The sequence below is a fragment of the Trematomus bernacchii genome, unplaced genomic scaffold (assembly GCF_902827165.1).
Source record: "Trematomus bernacchii unplaced genomic scaffold, fTreBer1.1, whole genome shotgun sequence".
In the NCBI taxonomy this organism is placed as follows: Eukaryota; Metazoa; Chordata; class Actinopteri; order Perciformes; family Nototheniidae; genus Trematomus; species Trematomus bernacchii.
This window is the reverse complement of record NW_022988066.1, coordinates 7,531,340-7,556,791: the sequence shown is the minus strand read 5'-3', so window position 1 is coordinate 7,556,791 and position 25,452 is coordinate 7,531,340. Positions and strand designations below refer to the sequence as shown.

General features: G+C 40.7%; 2 protein-coding genes across 2 annotated transcripts in view; both read left to right on the top strand.

Annotated features, from left to right (window-relative positions):
- Positions 1–198: 198 nt before the first annotated feature.
- On the top strand, positions 199–4,711 carry LOC117474681 (histone PARylation factor 1). Its single transcript, XM_034120654.1, has 8 exons — positions 199–302; positions 1,302–1,485; positions 2,223–2,409; positions 2,593–2,691; positions 2,985–3,138; positions 3,512–3,599; positions 3,725–3,897; positions 4,387–4,711. The coding sequence occupies exons 1-8, from the start codon at positions 264–266 to the stop codon at positions 4,519–4,521; spliced, it is 1,059 nt and encodes a 352-aa protein (XP_033976545.1). The 5' UTR covers positions 199–263; the 3' UTR covers positions 4,522–4,711.
- Positions 4,712–6,520: 1,809 nt separating this feature from the next.
- LOC117474648 (ankyrin-2-like) overlaps positions 6,521–25,452 on the top strand; it is an 82,174-nt gene continuing 63,242 nt past the window's right edge. Inside the window, exons 1-2 of the mRNA XM_034120591.1 lie at positions 6,521–6,823; positions 23,920–24,021. Coding sequence (XP_033976482.1) covers positions 6,692–6,823; positions 23,920–24,021 — 234 coding nt within the window. The 5' untranslated portion in view covers positions 6,521–6,691. The remainder of the gene's footprint in view (positions 6,824–23,919; positions 24,022–25,452) is intronic.

Here is a 25,452-nt window from a genome sequence, read left to right as displayed (position 1 = left end):
AACTAAAAAGTAATCTATTAATTCACACTTGAAATCAAGTTGTGCACACATCAATTGGTATGAAAGGATAAAGAACACATAAAAGTCAACCTTGCACCAGTGTGAGCTCAGCCTCAGCGACATGTTTGTTACAGTGGATTCGGGAATCTGTAGTTAGCACGTGCAGCCTCTGGGGGGCAGTGTGCGTTTTAACCTACGCCGCGCAGTTCCTGCTGATTCAGACCCGCAGAAGAAGAAGCCAACGGAGAGACAAGAGGAGGAAAATGACAGGGCGCGCAAAAAGAAAAAACAAATCCAGTCAGGTACATTTACAATGTTTTCACCCCTCTGTTGAACTGCACATATGTCCGTTTGAAATACAGTTTATCAGGCAAGGTACGTTGCTGCACGTACTTATAATTGCGACACACTGACTTCTGTTAAACGCTGTGGGCAGGAGTGTTTGGCACGCTGTGTGCAGCGGTCAGGCGACAACATGGCAGCAGCAGCGCTCCTGCAGAGCCGCTGGTTCAGCCACAACCAGATACTCTCTATAACACAGCGGTTCAATGGTGCTGCATTACTCATATCAGAAGCGCTGATCATTTAGTTTAGCATATTTGTTTAGCTAGGTAATGTTTGTCGGCTAGCCTGCTGCTGAGAAACGTGTGTGCTTGTTTGTTGTGTTTGTGGATTTGACTCGTGGTTTTAGCCCACAACATTCACCCAATCAAGGCTTTCAGTTCTAACATTGGTTGACAACTTTAATTTTTCACCTTGTTTAAGATTATCTCCCCATGAGGCGAGTATAAAACATATAAGGGGGAGGTCAGTGAAAACGCTTCAACAAAGCCCACCTTTATGATTTTGAAATAAATATATTTTACCATCTGTTTCAGAGTTTTGTCAGTTATTTGATTGTCATTTTGGAAGCTGTTGACGTTTACTAAAGCATTACATTTAGGACGTATTCTAAAATCACAATCATAATCATTAACATCTCCCGACAATAAGACTTAACAAAAATAAAATGTACATGTTCCTGCTGGTGTGTGTACACTGTAAAGGTAGCGTTGTTACCCCTGCAGGAGCTGCTGTTACTGAACAAATAACAGAAAAACATAGATGCATAGACACAGATACATCCAAACTCAATACAAAAAGTGCATCCAATGGTTAACCATATTGAGTGAAGTTGATAATCTCCAGTGGATGAGTTTATTGCAGGGCTGTTAAAATACATTATTGAAACTTGCTTTACCAAATAAACTGACAAACTAGTCTGTAACATCATAGCTGTTTTTCCTACAATATGTCTTCAGGCGTTGGGTACAGGTAATCGGGAGTTGAAGAAAGCCCGTGCTGATGAATCCAAAGCAGTGCCATCGTCAGAGGTGGATTCAGAGCAACGCGATGAGATGTTGGAACTGTACAAGCTTCAAATGCCAGAGGATCTGTACCACTTCTGGGACTTCTGCAAGGAACTTTGTCCTGAAAGCCCCAGAGGTATGCTCTTTACTCCTATGGTGTATATTGTTACATGTATTCTGATGAGACAGAAGGTGTGGTCTGACATTTAATAATTTTTTATGTGTGTTGACTGGACATATGTATCTGAATTTAGCCATTGGGAAACATCAATTAATGGGTTAGAATAGATGCACAAATGCTCCACTCGTCTTCATGTAAAAACAAACAGTACCAGGCCAACTCTAGTGCCTTTGTAAGATGTTGCCTTTATATTTGCCAGTTTTGCATTAAGAAGCAGTTACGTTGTCTTTAATTGTTTTGGTAATAAGTGCTGCCCCTCCATGGAATATTTATAGACAATGTAACTGTTTAACATACCATAAAACTAGCTAATAGTTAAAAATCAGTTGGTGTATACAAAGTAAAAACATTATAGGAACTATTCTTTATGACTTGCCACTTCCCAAATAGACATCTAAAAACTGCAGCTGTTGTGTGACCAATATCTCACAGTCAAAGTGTAATAAGGATAAGATAAAATAAGGATGGGTAATAGAAAACCGCAAGATGCAGAAAGTTATGGGCGAATTCTTTCCCATATGATTGTAATTATCCTATGGCAATCGTTAACAACTCTTTTAAGAATGATACAAAAGTTTATATAAAATAAGATTATAAATATAAAAAAACAACCTTAAAAGCCTAATTTGCAGCAATTGCACTGGATATCCATTGAATTCTATACTTGTTTTTATTCATCTTTACCTGTAAAGGTGCGCTGAAAGACACGCTGGGTTTGCAGCTGGTTGGTCCCTTTGACATCCTGGCAGGAGCCCACAAAAAATCCAAGAGTCCTCAGCCTAACTTCCACCTTCACTGGAGGTATTTGTACGACCCACCAGAGTTTCAGACCATCCTTTTGGGGAGTGAAGACAGAAAGCATCACATTGGCTACTACAGGTAAAAACATAAAACATGTTCACATCTGAAGTCTGAATGAGTAGATCTGTGTACAACCTGTGAAATTCCTTTTATTATGGCTTTTAATGCTGTAGCTTCCACAATAGGGATCTTGATGAAACAGTGATAACTAAAAGAACAATTAGTTCTACTTTACTGAATTGTATTCCCAAAATTAATCAGAGACAGCCCAGACTCCCTCCCTGCATTTGTTGGAGAAAATGAAGCCAAGAAAGGCTGCACTATCACACAGATGGGGGACAATGTGTTTGCTGCTGTTCTGTAAGTACCAACCACCACATATTCACCATACAGAAAGTAGTGTTAAATTGTGTAGTACATTATCAAATTTCAAAAATGTAAGCACACAGATCACGGATATATTCATGTACACATGGATTATATGTTGGTCACACAAGACTGTCAAACACTCAATACTGACTCGGATCAACGATCATAAAAGGTGATAGTGGTACCCTTACAATTAGGATGATATGCATAACTATTGAAAACTACTTTTCTTCAAACAGTCTTTTTACTACCATACATTTAATTGTTCCCTCCTCCATCATCAGTCTGTTTCTGCTGAAGAGGAGGAAAGAGAGAGGCAGCAAGAAAGCAGATGGAGGGGCTTTGGAAAGCTTAGAGGCACAGCTGAGAGACCGGGCAGAAACTCTGGGCTTGTCTCTAGAGCAGAAGACTAAAGGCATGAAGCAGAGGGACAAGAAGGTAACTTGCACAAGAGAGCAAATTGTAGTTTTATCTAAAATCTTTTGTTTTAACTCCTAATTTTACCTCATATGTTGCTTTTTACCAAGGACTATCAGTTTAGACCATTGCAGTGTATATATTCAATACTGTACAGTAAATCAAGGACACCTTATGACATGTTATACCCCCAGCTTTTGGCCTCTATATAAGGGACCTCCTTGGTACAGTCACAGTGGTTAAACGTATTACTGTTTCAGCCCCACCACATCACGTAATAAGTGTATTTAAAAAATGTTTAATAGGTTGCTGTCCAAAATAAGTCATATATTTGACCAAAGTTGTTCCAAGTCGCCACCAGCATGTAATCTCTTCACCTCTTATCCCACCACAGGTAGTCACCAAGACGTTCCACGGTGCCGGCATCGTTGTACCTGTAGACAAGAATGATGTAGGGTACAGAGAACTACCAGAAACAGATGGTGAGCTTATAAACTGTATACAAAGCAATTTACTTTGTTGTTTTTTTTAGACTTGCAACAAGCATTTCAATCCTGGTATGGGAGTGATGACGTTTTATCTTTTTTTCTCCCTCTTCGCTATCCAGCTGGTCTAAAGAAAATCCTAAAGGCAATTGTTGAAGCCCGGAATGATGAAGAGCGCGTACAAGCCTTTGGACCTCTCCAGGAAATGGTCACATTTGTTCAGTTTGCCAACGATGAGTGTGACTACGGCATGGGATATGAACTAGGATTGGACCTCTTCTGTTACGGATCCCATGTGAGTCTCATAAAGTTGAGCATTAAATCCCTTTTGACACACTCAGAGATTTGACTTTATTTCACCCACTGTCTTTGCTTCCGGACCATTCTCTTCAATATACTGAATACAAATGTAGACACATTATATAGGGTTACTTTCATGTGTGCTCATCGCATGCTTTTTGTGAATTAATCTATTCAGATTATTATTTAGCATTTTCAATTATGAGCAGTGCTTCTTCAGCATCTTGTAACATTGTTTTTGGTGCATCTGCATTTGCAGAAGATAAATCGTTCAGTATTGCCTAAATACTAGGAGTCCCTCAAATGGGTCACACAATACATCTGTGTTGCAAGTTATGAGAGTTAGAAAAACCCATTTCTATTATTTTGGGGGGATTTTAAAGCCAAAGGGTTATAGGCCATGTAAAGGTCTGAATGTTGGAAAAACCATGGAGATTAAAGTAAGAAATGCATTACTAATCTTTGGTTTCCTGATTCTCCCCAGTATTTCCACAAAGTTATCAGGCAGCTTCTGCCCATGGCCTACAGCCTCCTGAAGAGGAATTTGTTTGGGGACATTTTGGAGGCCCACCTCTCCAACCGCAACCAGGACACCCTGGATCAACTGTCCCCATGTTAAAAAAGACTCAGAAGTACACCCCAGCTCTAGCTCTAATAAGCTTTTCCCACCATGTGTCCTTGTCCGCTGTTCTTTGTTATTATTGTTAACGTTAATGGTGGTTTTGGTGCTGCTGTCATGGATTGGAACCAGTTCAATGATATTCTTGTCCTTAAAAAGTAGATGTCTAATAAAGTATTTTTATATTATTTACCTGTCAGGTTTTGTATTCAAGGTGAATACTGCACCTTTCCTTTTTAAATTCAAGTTCCCTTATAAAACATGACTTTTGTTTCAAGTGTGATACCATGCAGTGGTAACAGAGGGCAGTATTGCATTTAAAAGTGTTTTGTCCTTGTGAAACATATCCCTACCTAAACATACAGGTTTAATCATCATATCCTATGGTAAGATAAACTCAGCAGTCAGTCAGCTCAGCAATCATTTACACTGATTGGGAAGAACCTTTTTTTTTTTAAAGACAGCATGAAGTTTGTTGCCTGAGGTTCATGAGATGGCTTGGATTCAGTCTTTTGATCTACTTGTGAAATCTCATTTACAATGGATCTGTTATTTCTATGGACATGCTGTATGAAAAAGGAAAACTGCTATAGTAAACTTAGCAATCACTTGCAGCATAGAGGAAACATAACAGAACCCTTAGGAGCACGGCTAGGGGCAATATGTTACACACATATCAGGATGGATTGGTAAAATGTGTGCAAACGTATTGCTCATGGTGCCAACCATTATTAAAGTGCATTTATCTACTTACATCTAGCAAAAACAGCCTGAATATTACATGAGTCGGTCTTTGTGTGGGTATTTTTTATTTTTATGACCGTAACATTTATTCCTGTTACAATTAGCAGTCATCCAGGCAGGGCAGGGGAACACCCATCCAAACTTAGTCCTGTTTAATACAGGTTATCTTTCATACATGTGCTTTCTGAATACACACAGACAAGCTTAAAAATGTATCTTCCAGTTAACATTTGCTAAAGTTCTGTTCAACCCTTATTCCCCTATGACATTTTTCACTCTGCCATTTAAAGTGAAGTAAATTAAATAGTATATGACTTGGAAGAGCGTAATTCTAATGTGAACCTCACAAATCTCTAAACAGTGACAGGTTTTTTTATGTTTAACATGAAATATGACACTTCCTTTCTCCAACTCGCCCTCCTCCACTCCTGTCCTGTCTGCTTTTTAAATGTCTCCAAGACATTGTTATTGATTTTGCCCTGTCAACCTCCATTAAATGTGTAGCTCAGTGAGGACACACAGGCCAAGATGGGGGCGTAAGAATACTAAGGGAGCTTACATTATGTAAGCCCAACCCAATGTGCCCGGGGCTTCAGTGATCTCATATTTTTGCAAGCACTCTTACAGTTTTCATTCAATCATGGACCACACTGTAAACTTACTGCTGCAGAAGCACCGACGGGTGGGGTGGGGGGGACGACGACGCAAAAAGCAAAACAGAAGCGCACTGCTGCTGCTTCTCGGTGCATTCATGTACCATTAGTAGGAAATGGTCTCGCCATAAAATGTTTTGTTATATTTCAGTTTTTTATTAGAGGTCAATGGGGCAGAGCTTATTTTTCTCTCTGGTAGTAAACTATGAGTAAATCTGTCGTGGTAGTGTATATGCTGTTTGTAGTACAGTAATATACAAACATAACACGTTGAAAGTAAAAACATAGGCGCACTTTTTCTCATTAGTAACATACTAAAAACCAAAAATAACATATTATGAATCACTGTATCTATTGCTCCTCCCCTATAGAGTGTTTGAGCAACTGGAGTGTCAGAAGACTGCAGCTTTTCTGATCGATCATGCTAATAAAGGTGCGTTCGCTAAGTTTCCGACTGTCCCTGAAAGCATCATTGATCCTGCGGAGTTTCGGGGAAGCGCATCTGAGGCGCGTTCACATCTCCACAGTCCACACATACACACGCAGTCAGGGTACAGCAACACACAAGGAGCATCTCTGAGCAGAGGGAGCGCTCGTTTTCGTTTGACAATCTGCAAGAAACACAGTATTATATTTTGTCACGTTTCATAACAGACTGTGTGTCACGCAGCAGAATGATTTCGGGCCCTGCCGAGCCTTGTGGACACTGAGGCCCGCACAGAGATCCACCTTGCACTGGCCAAAGGACCATCCAGCAGCCATCCCGAGACAGAATGTCAAGCAGCCCTGAAGGAAGTCTCTCCAGGGGCGGCAGCTCCGACCGGGACGCGAAGATGGCTTCTTCGTGCAACACGTCCCCCGAGGGTGGACCTCCACCACCGCTGCACCAGAACCGTATACGGCAGGTGGGTGTCTGTCCGCAGCCCGCGCTCTGCATTGACCGGCCCAGTCAGCCGTTAACCAGCAGCCCGAACCGCTGCTGATGCTGCGTGCTTGGGGAGGGCAGGCAAAAGGCGTTGCCGTGCTTCATAGGCACATAGGCTGGTGGTCTTAAAGGTTTTCTTAGATGTTTTAATTGTGTTAAATTGTGTTAATTAGCTATTACTGGGAGCATGTGTCTCACCAGAGAAAATGCCATCTGTTTTGATAAGAGACTTAGTTAGGAGAGTGTGATAATACCTAAATAAGCCAGTTATTATGGCCGTCAAAATAAACACCAACAGACTTGCACTGACTCCACTAGTCACTATTTCAGGCTGCAGTGAGCAATGTTTACTACTTCACTATACCACCCACTGGAGGACTACTGTTTACATTGATCATATTATGCTCTACTGGTCAGAGGGTGAGCATCCCTATTTGTAAATGCTGTGAACTTGTTATTATTAGCCTCTATGAGTGCTGGGCTCTTTTCTTTAGTAGGTGTAATGTGTCAAACATTAATAGTTAATAGACATACAATATAGCACATTCACGCACACACAGTCAGATTGTGTGCTGGTTCCCTTTGATTATAATGCATATTGTGTGTGTGTGTGTGTGTGTGTGTGTGTGTGTGTGTGTGTGTGTGTGTGTGTGTGTGTGTGTGTGTGTGTGTGTGTGTGTGTGTGTGTGTGTGTGTGTGTGTGTGTTGTGTGTGTGTGTGTGTGTGTGTGTGTGTGGTGTGTGTGTGTGTGTGTGTGTGTGTGTGTGTGTGTGTGTGTGTGTGGGGGGGGTGACTATGTGTTTTCTAAGGCCACTCTGGGGTTGGGCTGGTTTGCCAGTAAGTCTTTCTGTCCTTGGGTGGAGTGAAATTATGATATTAATGAGCAGCTTCCTCATCCACTCCTCTTCTCTCGTTTCTTCTCCTCTCCTCATCAAAACAACTTCATCAAATGTATTGCTAAAAAACATTTAATTTAAGTCTATGGGTCTGTTGTCACAAATGTGTGGCATAAACAGGAACATTGAGGTTAAATTAACTTTTGGATCTGATCATGTAAAATGTGTGTTTGTGTATTTAGTGAAAGTGATTCAGGAGATGGAAGATGGTTGCTTCCTGTCTCAGTGCACTCTTTCAGGCTAATGTGATTTCAGTAATGGACTGTAGTGCTACAAATACACACACAGCTACACACACGTATAGACACACACTTTACTCTCTGATTTTAGGGTGGGGCCATTTTGATTACATACTTGTAGGAAATCCGGAGTTTTTGTATTTGGAGCTTTGACAAATCTAAAGTGACACTGCATAAACGGGTTGTTAGTTCATGATTAAGTGGACATATTGTGCCGGGGGAATCTAAATACTAATATTGTTCAGTGGAAGTGTTCCTCAAATACACAGAGAGAGCATATTCGTTATAGATCTCTGACGTTTTATTTGACTTAGGCATTTTCCTTTATATTCTCCAAGAGTGCATCATAAGACTTTTTCGGAGACTAAACTGGCAAAAGAAGTCAAACTTAAAACTAATGCTAACTAACTTTGAACACAAATCTACCTCAACTGAGATATGTATCCACATGTGTGAAGATCTTGCATACCACTGCACATAGGCTGAACCTCGATAATGCTTACATCTTTTGGCAGCTAAAATGTTAAATGGTCACACAAAAAATTGCAGTATATTTTCCCTATACTCTTTGTTTTTGTACTGAAACGTAAAAGTTTCACAGCTACAATTTAGGACACATCGGACTAAATGTGTTCCTTTTAAAGCAGGAAGTAGTTTTGGAAAGTTGAGGGTTCACTGTTTATAGGTAGCACACTGCAAGTTTCACCATGGGGTCCCATGTTTAGCAGCAGGGGCTCCAACTTGGCCCCATTGATTGATCACAAGTAGCAATGTTGATGAAAGATCATGTTCTCAGCACCTGTAAGTTAACTGCTGCTGGTTTGTCTGTCTGTTTTTTTTCCTTTCATCTACACTCTCCCCTTGCCCAAGAGTGGAACTTGGCTTTAGCAGTGACTTAACCTAAGGTAGAATTGGACATTGTAAGACAAAAGAAGACACATAGTTTTGCATTTCCATTGTTTTGAAAACAACAACATTTAATTCAACTTTATTGTATAGTACATTTGGCAAATATCTATACTAAATATCTCACAAAATCGTCAAAACAGTATAAATCGCTAGATGCCAATAGAGGTTAAGTAGAAAACTATGTTTTTTTCTATGATTTGGGGGAATTGATTGTGTAAGCTAGATGAGGCTCTGTGACAGAGTTTGGAAAACACAAGAGATAGATAATGGAAACTGTAAATGCATTATACCTGATAAAACATAATGTTGAGTTAGAGCTCAGAACAACAATAAGGTATGTGAGGCAAAAAGGGAAAATGACAAAGGAATTGTGTGATGGCTGGCTGTTACTTGGGGGTCTAAAAATACTTCCTGTCTCTATCGTGATTGTCCTGGAGAATAATAGTTTCTCCGAGCCAAGTGGCTGTGTGTCCATGTCTGTGTGCTCACTGATCCTTTGTCACTGAGCATTTGCACTCTCACATTTATGCTCTGGGCTGGTGCTGAGCGATTGCACCCCGCAGCCTACTTTCTTCTTTATCTAAACAATAAAACATTGCGTCACTATTTGTCAACCCTCTCCCTGTGCCAGTCCACTTGCCTGTGGTTGAATAGTGGATACTAAGAGAGCTCCGTTTTCAGAGATCAATTTAGGACTGGATTGTATGTCCAATGCAGTCGGATATTGATCATTGAAATCTTTGAACCTCCATTCTTAATTTCAGACATGCTGGCCACGTTTAGATCTAAGCTCTTAGAGATTGAGCAGTAAGAGTTTCCTGAAACAAATGTCTGTATTTTAAATGGTCTTGGTCTGGTCATATATCAAGAGCAGAGCCTGGAAAATAATTTGTTCCTTTTCCTTGTAAACCCATCTGGAGGCATTGACTTATTTGGTTTTACTTCTGTAACTTTAATAACATAACAAACGTATTTTAAGCCACATTATTAAGACAAGGTTTATGAATGACTTGTAACAAGGCAATTGGACCTGTTTCATTCATACCCAGCTTGGTGGGCGCATTCCTTTTAAGTTAAATGCAATGTATCCCATATCCTACTCCAGAGCCTTAATTTCTCTCACTCTCGGAAAATGGGTTTTACAATTACTTTTTACCTTATCTTCTTGGCTGTCATTCATATTTATCTCTCATTTCCATCCAAAACACCTCCCACACTTTACACTGTTGTTCGCGGACTCCTTCCCACCACTGGTCCTACTCCCTACACTTAGATCCTGATCTGCCAGGAGGTCAGATTTCACTGCAGCCTTTGACATTTCATCTCTCTACTGCCTCTCTGTCTGTGTCTCATCTGCCTCTCTGTGTTTGTCTGCCTATCTATCTCTCTCTCTTTTTCCACTGGGAGTGGTATGATGGGATTCTGCAGGAAGGGAGTCCTAATGGAGCCATGGCCTTCATTACATTACCTCTGAACAGCCACGCACGCACGCACGCACGCACGCACGCACGCACGCACGCTCGCACGCACGCACGCTCGCTCGCTCACACACACACACACACACACACACACACACACACACACACACACACACACACACACACACACACACACACACACACCCTTAGCGTTCTCCTTTTGCATGACCAATTGAGGTCTCTGTGGGTGCAGTTATACAGGATGTACATACATGTAAAAACCACACCCACACATACTGTACAGCTTTACAAAGCTGTATTTACCAGACCTGGTTATAAGTGTTTACAAAGAAACCTGTGAAGGACCGCAAGGATCAACCTCTACCTCCAGCAACGTTTACCAAATGCCATTAACAGTGAATGATTGTTTCCTGTTAAATACTTGCTTGGTACTGCTTTGTTGTATCCTGTAGTTAGGCATGATCAGGCAAAAATATGTATGTCGAGTACACTTTCCAACTCCTAATAAACAAGCAACATCATCAATAGAAACTTGTTGTTAGTCAGAGACATGCCACAATGTGGAAATAATTACTTTTGACAGAGCAAAACCCACTACATTTTAGTTTGTTTTGAAATAGAGGTAATATTTTAATGGGATGTTAAATGCTACCAAGTTCTTGGTATATTCTGTTTTAAAAGTAAATCTATAAATAACACATTTTCTGTTAATCAACTAATCATTTCAGCAATGTTATTCTCTCTAAAGGTCTAAACCTGGCCTACCGCAGTGTACAAAATTACCCTGAAAGAAAAAGACACAGATAATGTAAATGCAATTTGTAGATGAATCTCACAGTGACGATACAGTATTTGGCATTAAACTCCAAATATCAAGGAGCCACTTAGTTGAAGGCCTCTGATGCAATATACAAGCAACAAGTCATATGATGTTCGCTATGGGTTTTGTATGAGTTACTATGCTGTGTAATGGTGATAGTGTTGTGAAAAAGGCATTGGTATTCCTGTCACGGATCATCAGCATGTCTATATTTGGGTACTAACAGTGTCCTGACACTGTATCCTGGACTGTCCTTTCCGCAGTCATGGTACCTCATAACAAATTGGGCAGCCAAGTCATATCTTTCACCATCTCCCTCGCTGATCCTATTTCAACATGATGGATGGATGGAAAGGGTAGATATAGCCACACCGCACTTGATGAGTCATAATTTGTAATAGTAATCAGTGTTAGCACCATCGTCATTCTTTTCTTGTTAAGGTGAAGGCCTGTTCATCAAAAAAATAAGATATAGTCGAAAAGTGACAAACACATCTTATAAGAAGAAACTGAGAGAGAACTGCATTAACTGGCCACAGCTTCAGGACAAAAGGAATACCATAAATTATTGAAATGAATCATCAGGAAAAGAAGGATGTTGTTGAATTTTGCATTAAGATACTTCCTTTGCCATTCATGCTGTACGGAGGGCAGGTGTTTTTGGACTGGGGGCAGTGGGAGGCATTTAGACGTTAATTATTCATTATGGCCTCATGACTCTGTTTCCAGTCAGAAAGAGGGAGAGATGAGGGCGGGGTTGGTAATCAATGGACTTCTCAGAAGCTCCGCTCAAACCTCTTCATGTAAATGTGCTCTCTCTCAGGTCCTTGGGATCCTTCCTCCTCTTCTCCCTCTCTATCTCCTCTGCCTCTCACTATGTTTGAGTTGAGTAAGTGAAGGTTTTTCTCACAGGAAAACGCATCAAAGCTTTTTACTGTGTTGTTGAGAATAGACACACAGACACAGAGACACAAACACACACACACATATGCCTGCAAGACTGCTTCTACCACATGCTGAGTAAGAGGGTGGGATGCCATTTTTATCTCCTGCAGTTTTGAAAGAGAAGAGCGCAGTTTACCGTTAAACCACGTCAATGACCACATTTATATTTTATATAAATCAAGGATGTGTGCTACTTTTCTATTTTCTATTCATCCCATTTGAGATTTAGCTACAATTATTGTTGATTCTTTAACTCAAATCAGTTTTATTCAGTCTGAATCATGACCTAAATGTAATCATCTGGCTAGTTATTTCTCTCTCTCTCGCATCTGAGAGCCTAACTCAGCATTTCCGGTATGACTGGGTTGCTGCACATTTTAGGTCACACGCTTCATTATTCATCAAGCATCAAACTTGGAGGTGAAATCCGTTTCTGCCTCAATACCCTTTGTCATCTGACGTTGGATGAGATCATCCAGCAGATGGAGATCCATTTTGCAAACATTTTAGCAATGCTAGCATATAAACGGGTTTAAAGTGTTAAAACAATAATTGTGTTTCTTTGTGTACGGCAAATGCATGAAATATTTAAGGGCTTTGGTTCTCTGCAATGTGCTCTGGAGATTTGTCAGATTTCAAGATAAGTTATAGATAAATGGATAATTTGCTTATGTACACAGTATCGGATATCTTTTGTCTTATATACAGAAACAATGTCTCAAAAATATGTTAGATTGGTTTCTTCTGGCAAGAAATCTATAGTTCATCATTCCTCATGTTAGTTGTTCTTACAATTGCAGCTAACAAGGTTTCTGAGTTATTTGTGTAGTACTGTGTTAAGAAAATATCACTCGACACCGGCTTGAGATTCAATATCAGGATACATGTATACCGGTTCAAAGCAGTATTCTGGCCTTAGTTCAGATTAGCTAAGGCCTGCGCAAGCAATACACATGACAGTCATATGCCTATCTCCATAGAGGCTGAATCATCATGTTAGTCGTTGTCACATAGCTATCATATGCCTAAAACAGAGTGTCCTGACGCTTGTCTAGGTAATCATACATCCTGTTACGTACACAGCAACGGTTGGGCCTTTGTTATCATGTGCTACTCTGATATTGGAAGAGTACATTCAGTATTTTCCCATCATACTGTTCTGTAGCACTTCTACCAGCTCCTGCAGCCTGCAAAACTCCTCTCTGTGATCCAGTAAATAACAGCCTTCTTCACACATTTCCTACATCTGTCAATAACGCCCTGTTACCATGATATTGGTATTACTTAGCATTGATAGCATCTGCAGTGGGAGGGCAGTTTAACTGCAATATGGTACTTTATTTTCCAGGAGCGTCTAGGCCTCTCCCTCATCTCATTAACAAGAATGGCAAAATGACGTCATGTGTTCCCAAGGGAGTAGGGCAGCACTTAAGAGAGGAAAGAAAGGGAAAGCCTTGAATCACTATGACGGCCATTTCTAAGGCACTTGGACTGTCCTCCATCAAATATGTTAGCACTCATATGATTGTGTGAACTAATCGATTAGCTTATTTAATCGATGGATTGTTAACTCATAAAATATAAAAAAGGCATATAAAAATGACCCAACTAGATTTCTTAGGCAGCCCTCATACCTACCCTCCTGTATCACAGAGAAGCAGTGGATAATGGTTGCGGTTGCAGCATTGCATTTTACTGACACAGCTTTTAGATATCATAACACCTCATAAACTAGCCGTCAGTTCCGGGAAATAAACAATGAATGTACAGTCATAGTTGCTTACTCTGCATTTCTAGATCATTCTAGAGTACTCAGTTTGGAAAAAAGGGTGTTGAAGGATGTGGACTAATTTAGCATAAAACTGCAAGCAATCAGTTAATGTGGCGCTGCTGTCTGCCTGTATGAGCTGCTGCCTGTATGTGGAAGCGGAGAGGATTGTTTGTATAGTAGTAACACAGAAGGCTGATTGGAACAAGTCATGTTATTGGTAAATCAGCTAAGTCACAAATCAGATAATCGTGTTTGTAGACATGATGCTGCTTCAGGGTGTGGTCTTGACTTTCTTCCCCTCCAGTCGTCCTGCTGTCTGGGCGTATCATGTGACTCTATCAAGGTTATGCCTGCCATCTACAGTGGGTCCCTTCCTGTATTCCCTCTCCTCTCAGCCCTCGCCTTCACCAATGTCTCGGTATCATTACTCAATATGTTTGGGTGTGGTCTGATATGGATTTCTAGCTGCGTACTTTATCCACTAGTTATTCGATTCGACTCTGTGTGATTTGGTTTTGAGAAACAGAAGAGAGAGTGCTTGTGTGTTGTCTACTTTATGACTCTGACCTTTCTTGAGCAGTAAAATAGGCTGCAAAATGACATTGACATTTAAATCATAGCTGGAAGCCGATCCCTTTCTGTCTCTGCTCTATATATCTGTCACTCTTTACAAGCAAGGAATACACAATTTATTTTGACTCCCGATTTAGATATTACCAGTATTTACATTTAACTAATTAGTAGCAGTACCGGTGTTTTAAGGGCAAAATTGTGAAAGCAGTAATTATATCTATTATTATTATATTGTTTGTAGTACTTGTAGGTTGTTGTATGACAAACACCTCGTTAAGTTGCTGCAGCCATTATGTTCTCTCTTTCTGCAACAAACTAACCTCTAACGTTATGAATCTGTAAGAATTCAAACATACAGTTTTTGGAATAGAGCAGGTACAGTACAACTGCACTGTTGATTTTCTCATATTACAATCATGTGATGCATCACCAATATCCCAAAGGGAGTGAGAAGTGTGTGTGTGTGTGTGTGTGTGTGTGTGTGTGTGTGTGTGTGTGTGTGTGTGTGTGTGTGTGTGTGTGTGTGTGTGTGTGTGTGTGTGTGTGTGTGTGTGTGTGTGTGTGTGTGTGTGTGTGTGTGTGTGTGTGTGTGTGTCCACCACCAGGGTGTCATTTAACATCCCATTAAAATATTACCTCTATTTCAAAACAAACTAAAATGTAGTGGGTTTTGCTCTGTCAAAAGTAATTATTTCCACATTGTGGCATGTCTCTGACTAACAACAAGTTTCTATTGATGATGTTGCTTGTTTATTAGGAGTTGGAAAGTGTACTCGACATACATATTTTTGCCTGATCATGCCTAACTACAGGACACAACAAAGCAGTACCAAGCAAGTATTTAACAGGAAACAATCATTCACTGTTAATGGCATTTGGTAAACGTTGCTGGAGGTAGAGGTTGATCCTTGCGGTCCTTCACAGGTTTCTTTGTAAACACTTATAACCAGGTCTGGTAAATACAGCTTTGTAAAGCTGTACAGTATGTGTGGGTGTGGTTTTTACGTGTATGTACATCCTGTATAACTGCACCCACAGAGACCTCAATTGGTCATGCAAAAGGAGAACGCTAAGGGTGTGTGTGTGTGTGTGTGTGTGTGTGTGTGTGTGTGTGTTTGCGTCTGTGTGCATAGTCTGAGAATCAGTGTTGGCACTGCAGACATTGTGTTTTCTTTTTGGGCAATTATAATTGGATTTATAATTGGATTATATTTGGAAAGATATTCAATCAGATTTCTGGATTTGTTGTCTTTATTCTGAAGCCATGAAATACAATTGAGTGAGGCTGCAGCTGTGCCATACCACAGATGACTGTGAAAGGCTAAAAAACAGAACAAAAAGTAAGCATAGTATTATATTTGTTAAATCTGCCCAAACTCAAATGTAAAAAAATCAGTTTTAAAGTTTTGGATTTACAGGGATGTTATGTACTGGAATGATTTATTTCCAGAAGCTTCCTTTAAGGTTTTACATCTCTGAGCATAACATTTATGTACGTGTAAGAAGTTGGCATTGTTTTTCTTGTCTTCAGTGCAAGAGTTTTCTTGGCCAAGATCTCCCGGCCCTTTGACAAACTCCGACTGTGATAAACGTGGGTTGATTGTAATGGAAACTGTACTTAAGCATGTGGAGTAGCTGGGTCGTCTGGTTTAAGCCTTCCAGTCCACTGTACTGCCTTAGTAGTTGTTGATGATTCAAATGTAGGCCTTCGACTGTATTACTTCCAGGAAGACCTTCAGTCACTGACACACTTACTTACCACGTTAACATAGGCCTAATGGATCACTTTAACAAAATAGATGTAAGCATTAATGCACACTAGCATTTCTCAGTAAGCAGCAGCTGGGAGGGGGTTGAAAATTGTTAAAAACTTCTAAATGAGTAATCTGAAAAATAAAGATCCTCCCTGCATGAAATCTCCGATGCATTATAACCTGCCAGACGTTCACCACTGGCAAACTCCACTGGTCAGCAATAAAGCTCCATTAGTAGGTAGACAAATCATAAACAACAGGAGCAACGCCCAAAACAACCGGAACAGCTAAAACAAATAGATAGTGACTCCCCGGAGCACAGGGATGAGACGTACCAGTGTTTTTGTATGTTTTAGCTAATTTACTTCAAATTATATACTTGTGCTGCTCCAAAGCATACAATTAATAATGCATTCTCTCGCAGCCACCAGTTCATTTCAGTCCATGATGAGTGTGATATGAAAATAAACTTGCAAGGACAAGCACATTTGAAATAGGCAATCCATCACGATTTGTTGGTGCATTTCTTTAGTTTGATGTTAGAATTTAGAGCAAGCACTGAATACAGAATGTTTGCATTGTCAGTGTGTTCTGCTGAAAAATCACAAAAGACAAAGAAAAAAAACATGGATTTTGTGAAACTCTTCCCAAATACACATAGGAAAATGTGTGTTTGTTTGAGCACACACATGGTGAAATACATGGCAATATTCACACCAACCTTGCATACATCTACTCACAGTTTGAAGTTTGAAGCAAATTAACAGGAAGGTGCAGGGTTCATGACTCTGGTCTCTGCATCTTAGATATCTGTGTATCATATGATCCTAATGGACCTTATAAAAGCATTGGGATCTATAAAATAGGACCATTAACCCCTCCCCACGTACAAGATCCACTAAAACAAGAGAAACAAGAGCTTGCATCAACTCTCTTTAGAGCACCCTCTCAATGTAATCTGACTCCTAAATGGACACACACACACACACACACACACACACACACACACACACACACACACACACACACACGCATCTTTAGCTAATAATATATTCTCCTAATCCTCATTATCTATCGTGCATGATGGAAAAGATCAATAGAGATCATTGATCTGCTTGCTAATGCATAGACATTGACAAGTTAGTAGAATAGTATTAATAAAGACATTTCTGTGTGCACACACAAAGATGTAACAATGTTACTGTAACAACGCTTTTTCTGGCTCAACTACCATTCTGATCAATAAGCTTATAGATGTTGTCTGCTGAAGTTGAAACTCAAGAACTACAGTACAGTTGTTTACTTTAAAAGTAGAAATTAGAACTTATAAACTATGTACTGATATATTTCATTTGTAGGAAGCAAGATACAGATTAAAACACAAAAAGACCATGTCATGCAATGTCTAAGTACTAAAGCACTGTGACATAAAGGCAGGACATGGAATCATGGAAATAGAAATAAATCAAGTCATTTTATTATTCATACAATTCATTAATCTTTACATAAATATTTTTTTTTTCAACAGTTATCATCGATGTACTAATGTTCCGTTGTTTCTTCTATTCATATTTTTAAATCAGATCTCTGTAACCATCTTCACTTTTCAACCAGCAGAGAGTGCTACAGGAGCACATCTCATCCGCTCACTGTTCAAACTGCATCATTATGGAGCTGAGTGAAGCACTCGGGCTGGAGTAGAGTAGAGCATTTTAGACAGCATTACAGTGCAGAGTGATTCAGCAGATTTGTCCAATTCATCATAACTAGCAGATAGATATGTTGTTGTTGTTGTTGTTGTTGTTTTTATTGCTGTTAACTGAGCCTGTGGAAACATATCAGGCAAAATGTGTGAACAGAAATAGAAGTGTGAGATAGTGCCCCTGTCCCTGGTGCTGAAATGTAAAACTCCTAACATTAGCTGCATTGACTGAGGGAGACTTTGACACCCTGGTGGTGGACAAACACACACACACACACACACACACACACACACACACACACACACACACACACACACACACACATACACACACACACACACAGCATCAGCTGTGTGTGTGCGTAGTTGAATCATGAAAAGGTTCAACTACGCACACACACATCATCTCGGCTCGCGCAGCACGCTCACAGGCATAGATTGTGCAATAATGAATTGCGCACCTTGGAGGTGCAGTGCAGGCATATTGTCATTCAAGAGATGCGTAGTTCTTTTTGAAAACATGTTTTTCTTTTAGCCTATTTACCTCGTTAACGTAAATAATACTAATTACATTGACACATGCATTATTTGTGATTGAAATAATGGTTGTTGGTAATGTATTAGCGACCCCCACAGATGTATGATTTCACTGCGTCCGTGGGAGCTCAGACCCCTCCTCACACACACACACACACACACACACACACACACACACACACACACACACACACACACACACACACACACACACACACACACACACACACACACACACACACACACACACACACACACACACACACACACACACGCACGCACACACACATGAGCCGTCAAATCATATTCCATCAGACACCAGTACCAACGCAGTTGAGATTCAGACTGACCCACTATGGCACCATGCAGGGGGAAGCCTGTGACTGGCAGGTGACTGGGAGCCACTGTTCTCTGCTCACTGATCTCCCTCTGGACCGAGTGGTGTCTCCTGTCCTGCTCACTGAAGGACAGCCTGTACCCGAGTTAACCCTGTCTCTCTACTCGTCTTTCTATTCTCTACTTCGATTTGAATAATTTATTTAATCAACTGTTTTGCTTTTATGTCCTGTGTTTACATCCCTCAATACCTGAGGCCTGTACGACGAAGCCGGTTCAACCTAACCTGGATATGTTTGAGTTAGCCGGTTGGCCTAATCCAAAACATACGCGCTCTCGCTAAACGGTCCTACGACGCGGGTTATCAAGTGGATCGCTCAAGCCAGCCGTGTCCTATCTAGTTAGGTGCGCGTTCACATAAAAGGGGCGGGGTTAGCAACATTTGACCAATCACAAACATGGAAGCGCACTGACAGCGCAGCGTCATACTTCCTGAATGAAAAGTGAACTATAATATTAGACAAATATGAAGACGTTAAACTTTAAACATCCATGACTTAAACACTTTATCCAGGATAAAAGCCACATAGCTGCACCTGCAAGGTGAATACAGCTGGTAAAAGAAAAAGTGTTTGAATGCGTACATTAACAGGTTTATGATATCACTGCCAAGTCCAAATCCAAGTCCAAATCCACTGCTAAGACACGAGTGGATCTGACTTTAATTACATTTGACTCTAGTGTTTCGTCAACTTAATGTCCAAGGTCCAAGGTTCTTTATTAGTCATACAACCATAGCTACAGAGTAGTTATGTCAATGTCACAGGCTTCTCCAACAGTGCAACACAATATTACAGAAAGACAGAAAAATATAGTGCAAGTAAAGCCCGAGGTCTCAACAGCAACAGCTGTTGCTTAAAATAATACTTCTGCATACAGTATGTGACACTGTGAGTGTTGCACGGCCAGATACGGCTCAAGAAGCTGACTCAGATAAGGAAATATATGATACATTATGATGTGATATGATATGAATGATAATGGGACACATCGACGCCTGCACTCACAGTGTACTGTACGTAATGTTACTTTGATCCAGTTACTTATGTCGTGGCAGATATTTAAGTAAGCTTTCTTAACGCGCTAATGTTATAATAGTCAGATTGCTCTGAAGATGGGAGGGGATATTCTATTAATTTTCACGTTCACACAGTCAGTTGATTTTTGCCGGCCGTTTTTCCTGCAACAGCAGTTTTTCTGTATTTCCTCTATCCTGTAATATGACTTGATAGCTTTAAACTCCACACACTGAGCTCTGATTAGTCAGCAGGCAGTGCTTTCACTAAGTTGATCTCTTAGCCTGCAACCTAACCTGCTCCCGAGCAGGTTAGCCGCTCAGCATAAGTTACCATGGAGATCTAGCCCGCTAAAAAGAGAACCAGCGTCGTAGGACCGGAAACCCCAAGTTTTCCCTGAAGTTAGCCCGCTAAACGAAAATCCGGCTTCGTCGTACAGGCCTCTGATGTCTACTTAAAAGTTACTTTTGAATCTTTTGCTGAAATTCTGCTTTTGCACACAACATTATAACAATTTCTTCACATTCACTGTGATTTAAGGTCTGTTTTTTTAATGATACTCATCAACAGAAAAGAGTGTTTTTTTTTTTTTAGACAACTAAATATTGAATATTATTGATATATCTTCTAAGTCGAAGAAAAACGCTTTTAGCCATTTTATCTCAGTATCCCTCAGAGCCATGGGGGTACATGTTATGATCCTACCACCTAGTGGCATCACAACTGCAATAATCTACACAAAATGGCTTTAAAAGTCTTCTTTTTTCCACTTGTTTTTTCCTGCTCTCCCATCCCATCCCCCTTCTCACCCATTACCCCTCTTTTTATTCTCAGTTGTCCCCCTTTTCTTAAGGATAGAGGGTGTTTTTATAATTATGAAAGGGAGAGTAGCTGTGGCTGCTGGCTGGGTGCAGACTACAGCCTCCATAAACCCCTTACACAATAAACACTGTGACTGCACTCTCACGTGCATGCACGTGCACACACACACACACATACAGTACACACACACACGCACACACTTTGTAGTCACATCTGTTCACATGGAGTAGGGTTTTCATGTACATCTGGACTGGGTCATTCCCTGAGTGTATGTGTGGGTGTGTGTGTCTGTGCGATTGGGTCTTACTCTCATTATTCAGAAACTCTACCCAGTTGTCATAGTCCTCTCTCATGTGTTTTCCCATTCATGTGAATGGTTGATTACAATTGGAATTTATGGATGTGTGGACCTCCAAATGTGGTTTGTGTGAGGTTCTGGAAATCCAGTAGCTGCTTTCGGGCTTGATGTGGCGGGACTTCGACGGATTGTCCTCCTGAACTTTGTCCTGAGAAGAGAACGAAGACTGAAATGGGTCATTTTATGGAGCCACTTCATTATCTTTGCTTTTTAGATTTAGATGAAAAGTAATCTATTGGTGGGTTTATGTTCAACTTGTAATATTGATATACAGATACTTTACCTTTTCATCTAAATTGGCACAGTTTTTAAACAGCATTTTGTAAACTACATTTTTAAATTCATACAGAAAAACAGTTTTTGGTATCTGCAAAGGTTAAGTGTATTATGTGGTACTAAGTGTTCCACTTACAAAAGTCAACAAAGTGAAACTTTAGCACCTAGTGAAACTTTATTTTGAGACGGAAAGAAGTAGAAAGGTTTATTCATCATGGCCCATGCTGCGGCCCATCTGAAGAAAGCTCGCGAGCTTGAGGCAAATCCAGAGTACAGAGCTCTACAGAAAGCCAGGGAGAGGAGAAAACGGCACCGTGAGAGAGCCGAGCGAAGGAAGCAGGTAAAACGCACATAATTCTCTGTCAAAATGATATTGTGTCAAGTTTGTGTTCTCCGAACATTTTAACAACCCGCGTTCTTTTTGGCTTAGTCTATTATAATCTGCATTTGAATTTATATTCTAAAGAGACATACTGATATATTATCTGAAATATAAACCAGCATCTAGAATATTCTGCAATTATAGCCATGAAGGCATGTGTTCATAAAGCCTCATGCACATCTGAACTATGTCTGCATACCTTACATTTTACACATTCCGTAATAGTGAAAAATAATTTGAGTGGTCCGTGTGATCTGATCTTACGACTGTGTTCAGGCTCAACTTCTGTCACTCCATTATGACCCTTAGCATTCCCGGAGAGCATCACAGCCCATGGGGTCTCCAGCCTGACCCAAAACCAGCTGTCATGTTCCCCACCCAGGGTACACAGCAAGGGGTTGTGGTCTGCATTGGAGAGAGGGTCTGGAATCCTAAAAATAGCTAAGGCGGGAGAGACAGTGAGGGTCAAGGTAGAGCTAGAGGAATAGTGGGCAAGATAAGGGCCTTGGATAGACTCAGTCCACACCAAGAAGAGTTTTTACAGGGTTAAGGGATACAAGAGCACAGAGAGGGGAAAGAGTGTTGGTAATAGGGAAGTAATTGAGATTTGGCAGACGTCATGGACCAATTTAATGGATTGTAAAATTGATTGATGTGGTTAAGAAGTGGGCAGGAGAGGCTTTTATCTGAGGACGCAAAGTGAGACACTACAAAGATTGGACCATACAGTGAGCGAAGTGAGTGAAGAAAGGCCACAGTTTTTGGTTATCGCTTGGAAGTTATACACCGATTTGGATTGTTACCATGGGAAACGCAGCAACATGTAAGGCCTGTGGAACAGATAAAGGTTTGAAGACCACTGGGAGTGACAACGATTTAAACCATCACACTGACTACTACGGAAACACTGACTCTGGATCTGAAGTTGATGATTCACTGGTAAGAGGTGGAGAGAGAAATCAGCTTTCAGGCTTTCTGTTACATTGAGGAAGTGTTCAACAAAGCATGTTGTTATTAATCCCTTTGCTGTGGGGAGCGTTTGTAGCTGTGTGAGCTTGGTCATGGTGACATCGCTTGTGAAGAGTTGATCCTCTGCAGGGGTGTGGCCTCATTGCAGGCATCTGATGAAGAGTTCGATTGTGCTGACCTTACGAGTTAACACCCGGTTGTGTTTGATTGACACGCTGCAGTCTTATCCATAGAATCTAAAACCTTGTCAACACTGTTGAATCAATACGGCCAGTATTCCTTTGCAAACGTTTTGTGACAATTGTGTACTAGAACAGTAGATCCATACATTTGATTAATAATTAGCATTGTAAATGTTCATTATTAGTTGATATTGACGTATCCAGAGAAAACCAATCACTAAATATTCCTACTCTCTTGAGTCATACTGTATGTGCTAGTAAACTGATTGTTTGGTTTTGGTTTTGGTTTGTTTTGGTCCAAAAAACTATTTGGGAAAATTAACTCAGACTTTATATTAGATTCGACCTGGACATCTTTAAAATGTGATCTGTATTTTTACCCTATTTTCCTTGTTTACTTATTATCACCATTCATATTTTATTTTGTGTTTTCCTTTATTATTATTTCAAATAATCTATTTGATTACATCTGTGGTTCAAAATGTTATGTGATCTCACTACACTGTTACTATCAACATCTCAGCTCTCATACTAAGGTTAACCTAAAATTCAGTGGGTACATCAACATAAATGCAGCAAAACATTTAAAACAGTGTGTGTGTGGGGTGTGTGTGTGTGTGTGTGGGGGGGTGTGTGTGTGTGTGTGTGTGTGTGTGTGTGTGGGGTGTGTGTGTGGGGGGGGGTGTGTGTGTGTGTGTGTGTGTGTGTGTGTGTGTGTGTGTGTGTGTGTGTGTGTGTGTGTGTGTGTGTGTGTGTGTTGCAGCTGCTTGTGCAGCCTTAGTGTCTGGTGGTTACATTTAGAAAAGCCTACTCAGATACATTTTGATGCAAGCAGGAAGTCCTACTTCCATGCATCCTCTGAATCCATTTATATAAGTATTTTATATTAATTATTACACTCCTTCATGCACAGCCAGAGCAAGATACTTTTATCTTTATAAATTGACTTGAAGGGTATGTAAAAAGAAACACAAAACCAAACTGTGAAAATAACCCTTAATGTTAGTTCATTAGTTTTATACCTCATGCAAAAGAAGCTTGTAATTCTGTTCGATTATTATGTATTAAATTGCTGTTTTCATCCCTCCAGTCCGACAGTAACACGAGTTTCCTGAGGGCTGCCAGAGCGGGGAACATTGACAAAGTCCTGGACTTCCTGAAAAACGGAGTAGACATTAGCACCTGTAACCAGGTAAGAAAACCTGAATGCCTTTTCTCTCTCTGAAACCACTTACACTGTTTGATGTTGAATTTGCGATGAGCTACAAAATGCATGGACTTTGTAGGGTCACAAAGTCATGGGGTGTTTCTCAATGTCGAGGAGGCTTGCTTGGTAGCACATGTACCTCCGAGTGAGTTCCTTAAGAAGCGGGGCAAGAATACCTCCTAGCCTCGGAAAACGAAGAATGGAACAGGCTAGCAAGTGTGCAGGTGTGCGTCATATGAGAGGCCCCGCCTTACATTTTCCGCCACAGATTTGGGAAATTGGTCCGTGCGCAAAGCAGTGTGGACATTTTAAGACCACGGAGTCTACACATGTGCAGCCTCGAAATTTCCCGCAACGAAGTACGCCGGCTTCTGTAGAATTCCAAGTATCCTGGACATTGGAACAGTCCTTCGGCGGCACTCGATGACGTAGTATCCTTGAAATAGTGGCTCTGGAGCAGCTTTCCTCGACATTGAGAAACACCCATGGAGGGATTAAGTCTTGAGCCTTTAGACTTAAGGACAAACAGTTTTAGTTACATTTATTTTTTGATAATTGTATTGACCTATCGTTTCCGCCAAATGGACAAATAACAATTTTAACATTTTTTCTTTTACATTATTGACTGTGTTCTAAATAATAAATATAGCTACATTTGGCACATCAAACATGTATTCTGTTTAATGGTCTATTGAGCACAGTAACACACAGCAAATGCTGCCGTCACAGATGTAGGTCAAAGCTGTTGGTCTAACCTCTCCTCTGCTGTGTCACGTGCATCACACAACAGAGCTGGGTCAGTGCATTCTTTAAACTGCTAGGCTGCCCTCACAAGATCTTAACCCCCCTCACAGCCACTACTACTCCCGTCCACTACACTCATTCTGTCCTGGAGTCTCCGCTGTATTTGAAGGGCCTACTCTGACAGCTGCTCCCACCCACCCTCACCCACATTCCACTGAGCAGGAGGGATTTAAAAGGGTGCAAAATACTTCCCCCTAGAACCCTCTACACCCCACCTGCCCTGTCCATGTCAATGTGATTTACAGAAGTCACAAGGTAGCTTAAAGCAGCACGTGGAGTGTGCTTTCAGTACGTGAGTCTGTGTGTTTGTGTGCCTGTGTGCCTGTGTGCCTGTGTGCCTTTGTTTTTTTGATAGCAATTATTTATACACTGGTCTGTAATTGATTGGCAGACAGGAAGTATTATCCTCCCACTCATAGCTCTAATTGTTGTCATGGGCACCATGGGTTTTGTTTAGTGTACAAAAACAAAACAAAACACAGCCCTATTCAGTGCTGTGATTTGACACCCTCTCTCTCTCTCTCAAAAACACACACACACACACACACACACACACACACACACCACACACACACACACACACACACACACACACACACACACACACACACA

What these genes read in the sequence shown, in the direction of transcription:
- LOC117474681 (XM_034120654.1), top strand. Translation starts at nt 264, where the DNA reads ATGACAGGGCGCGCAAAAAGAAAAAACAAATCCAGTCAG. An exon ending in TTGTCCTGAAAGCCCCAGAG is followed by an intron (nt 1,486 to 2,222) that starts GTATGCTCTTTA and finishes TTACCTGTAAAG; the next exon opens with GTGCGCTGAAAGACACGCTG. An exon ending in CATCACATTGGCTACTACAG is followed by an intron (nt 2,410 to 2,592) that starts GTAAAAACATAA and finishes AAAATTAATCAG; the next exon opens with AGACAGCCCAGACTCCCTCC.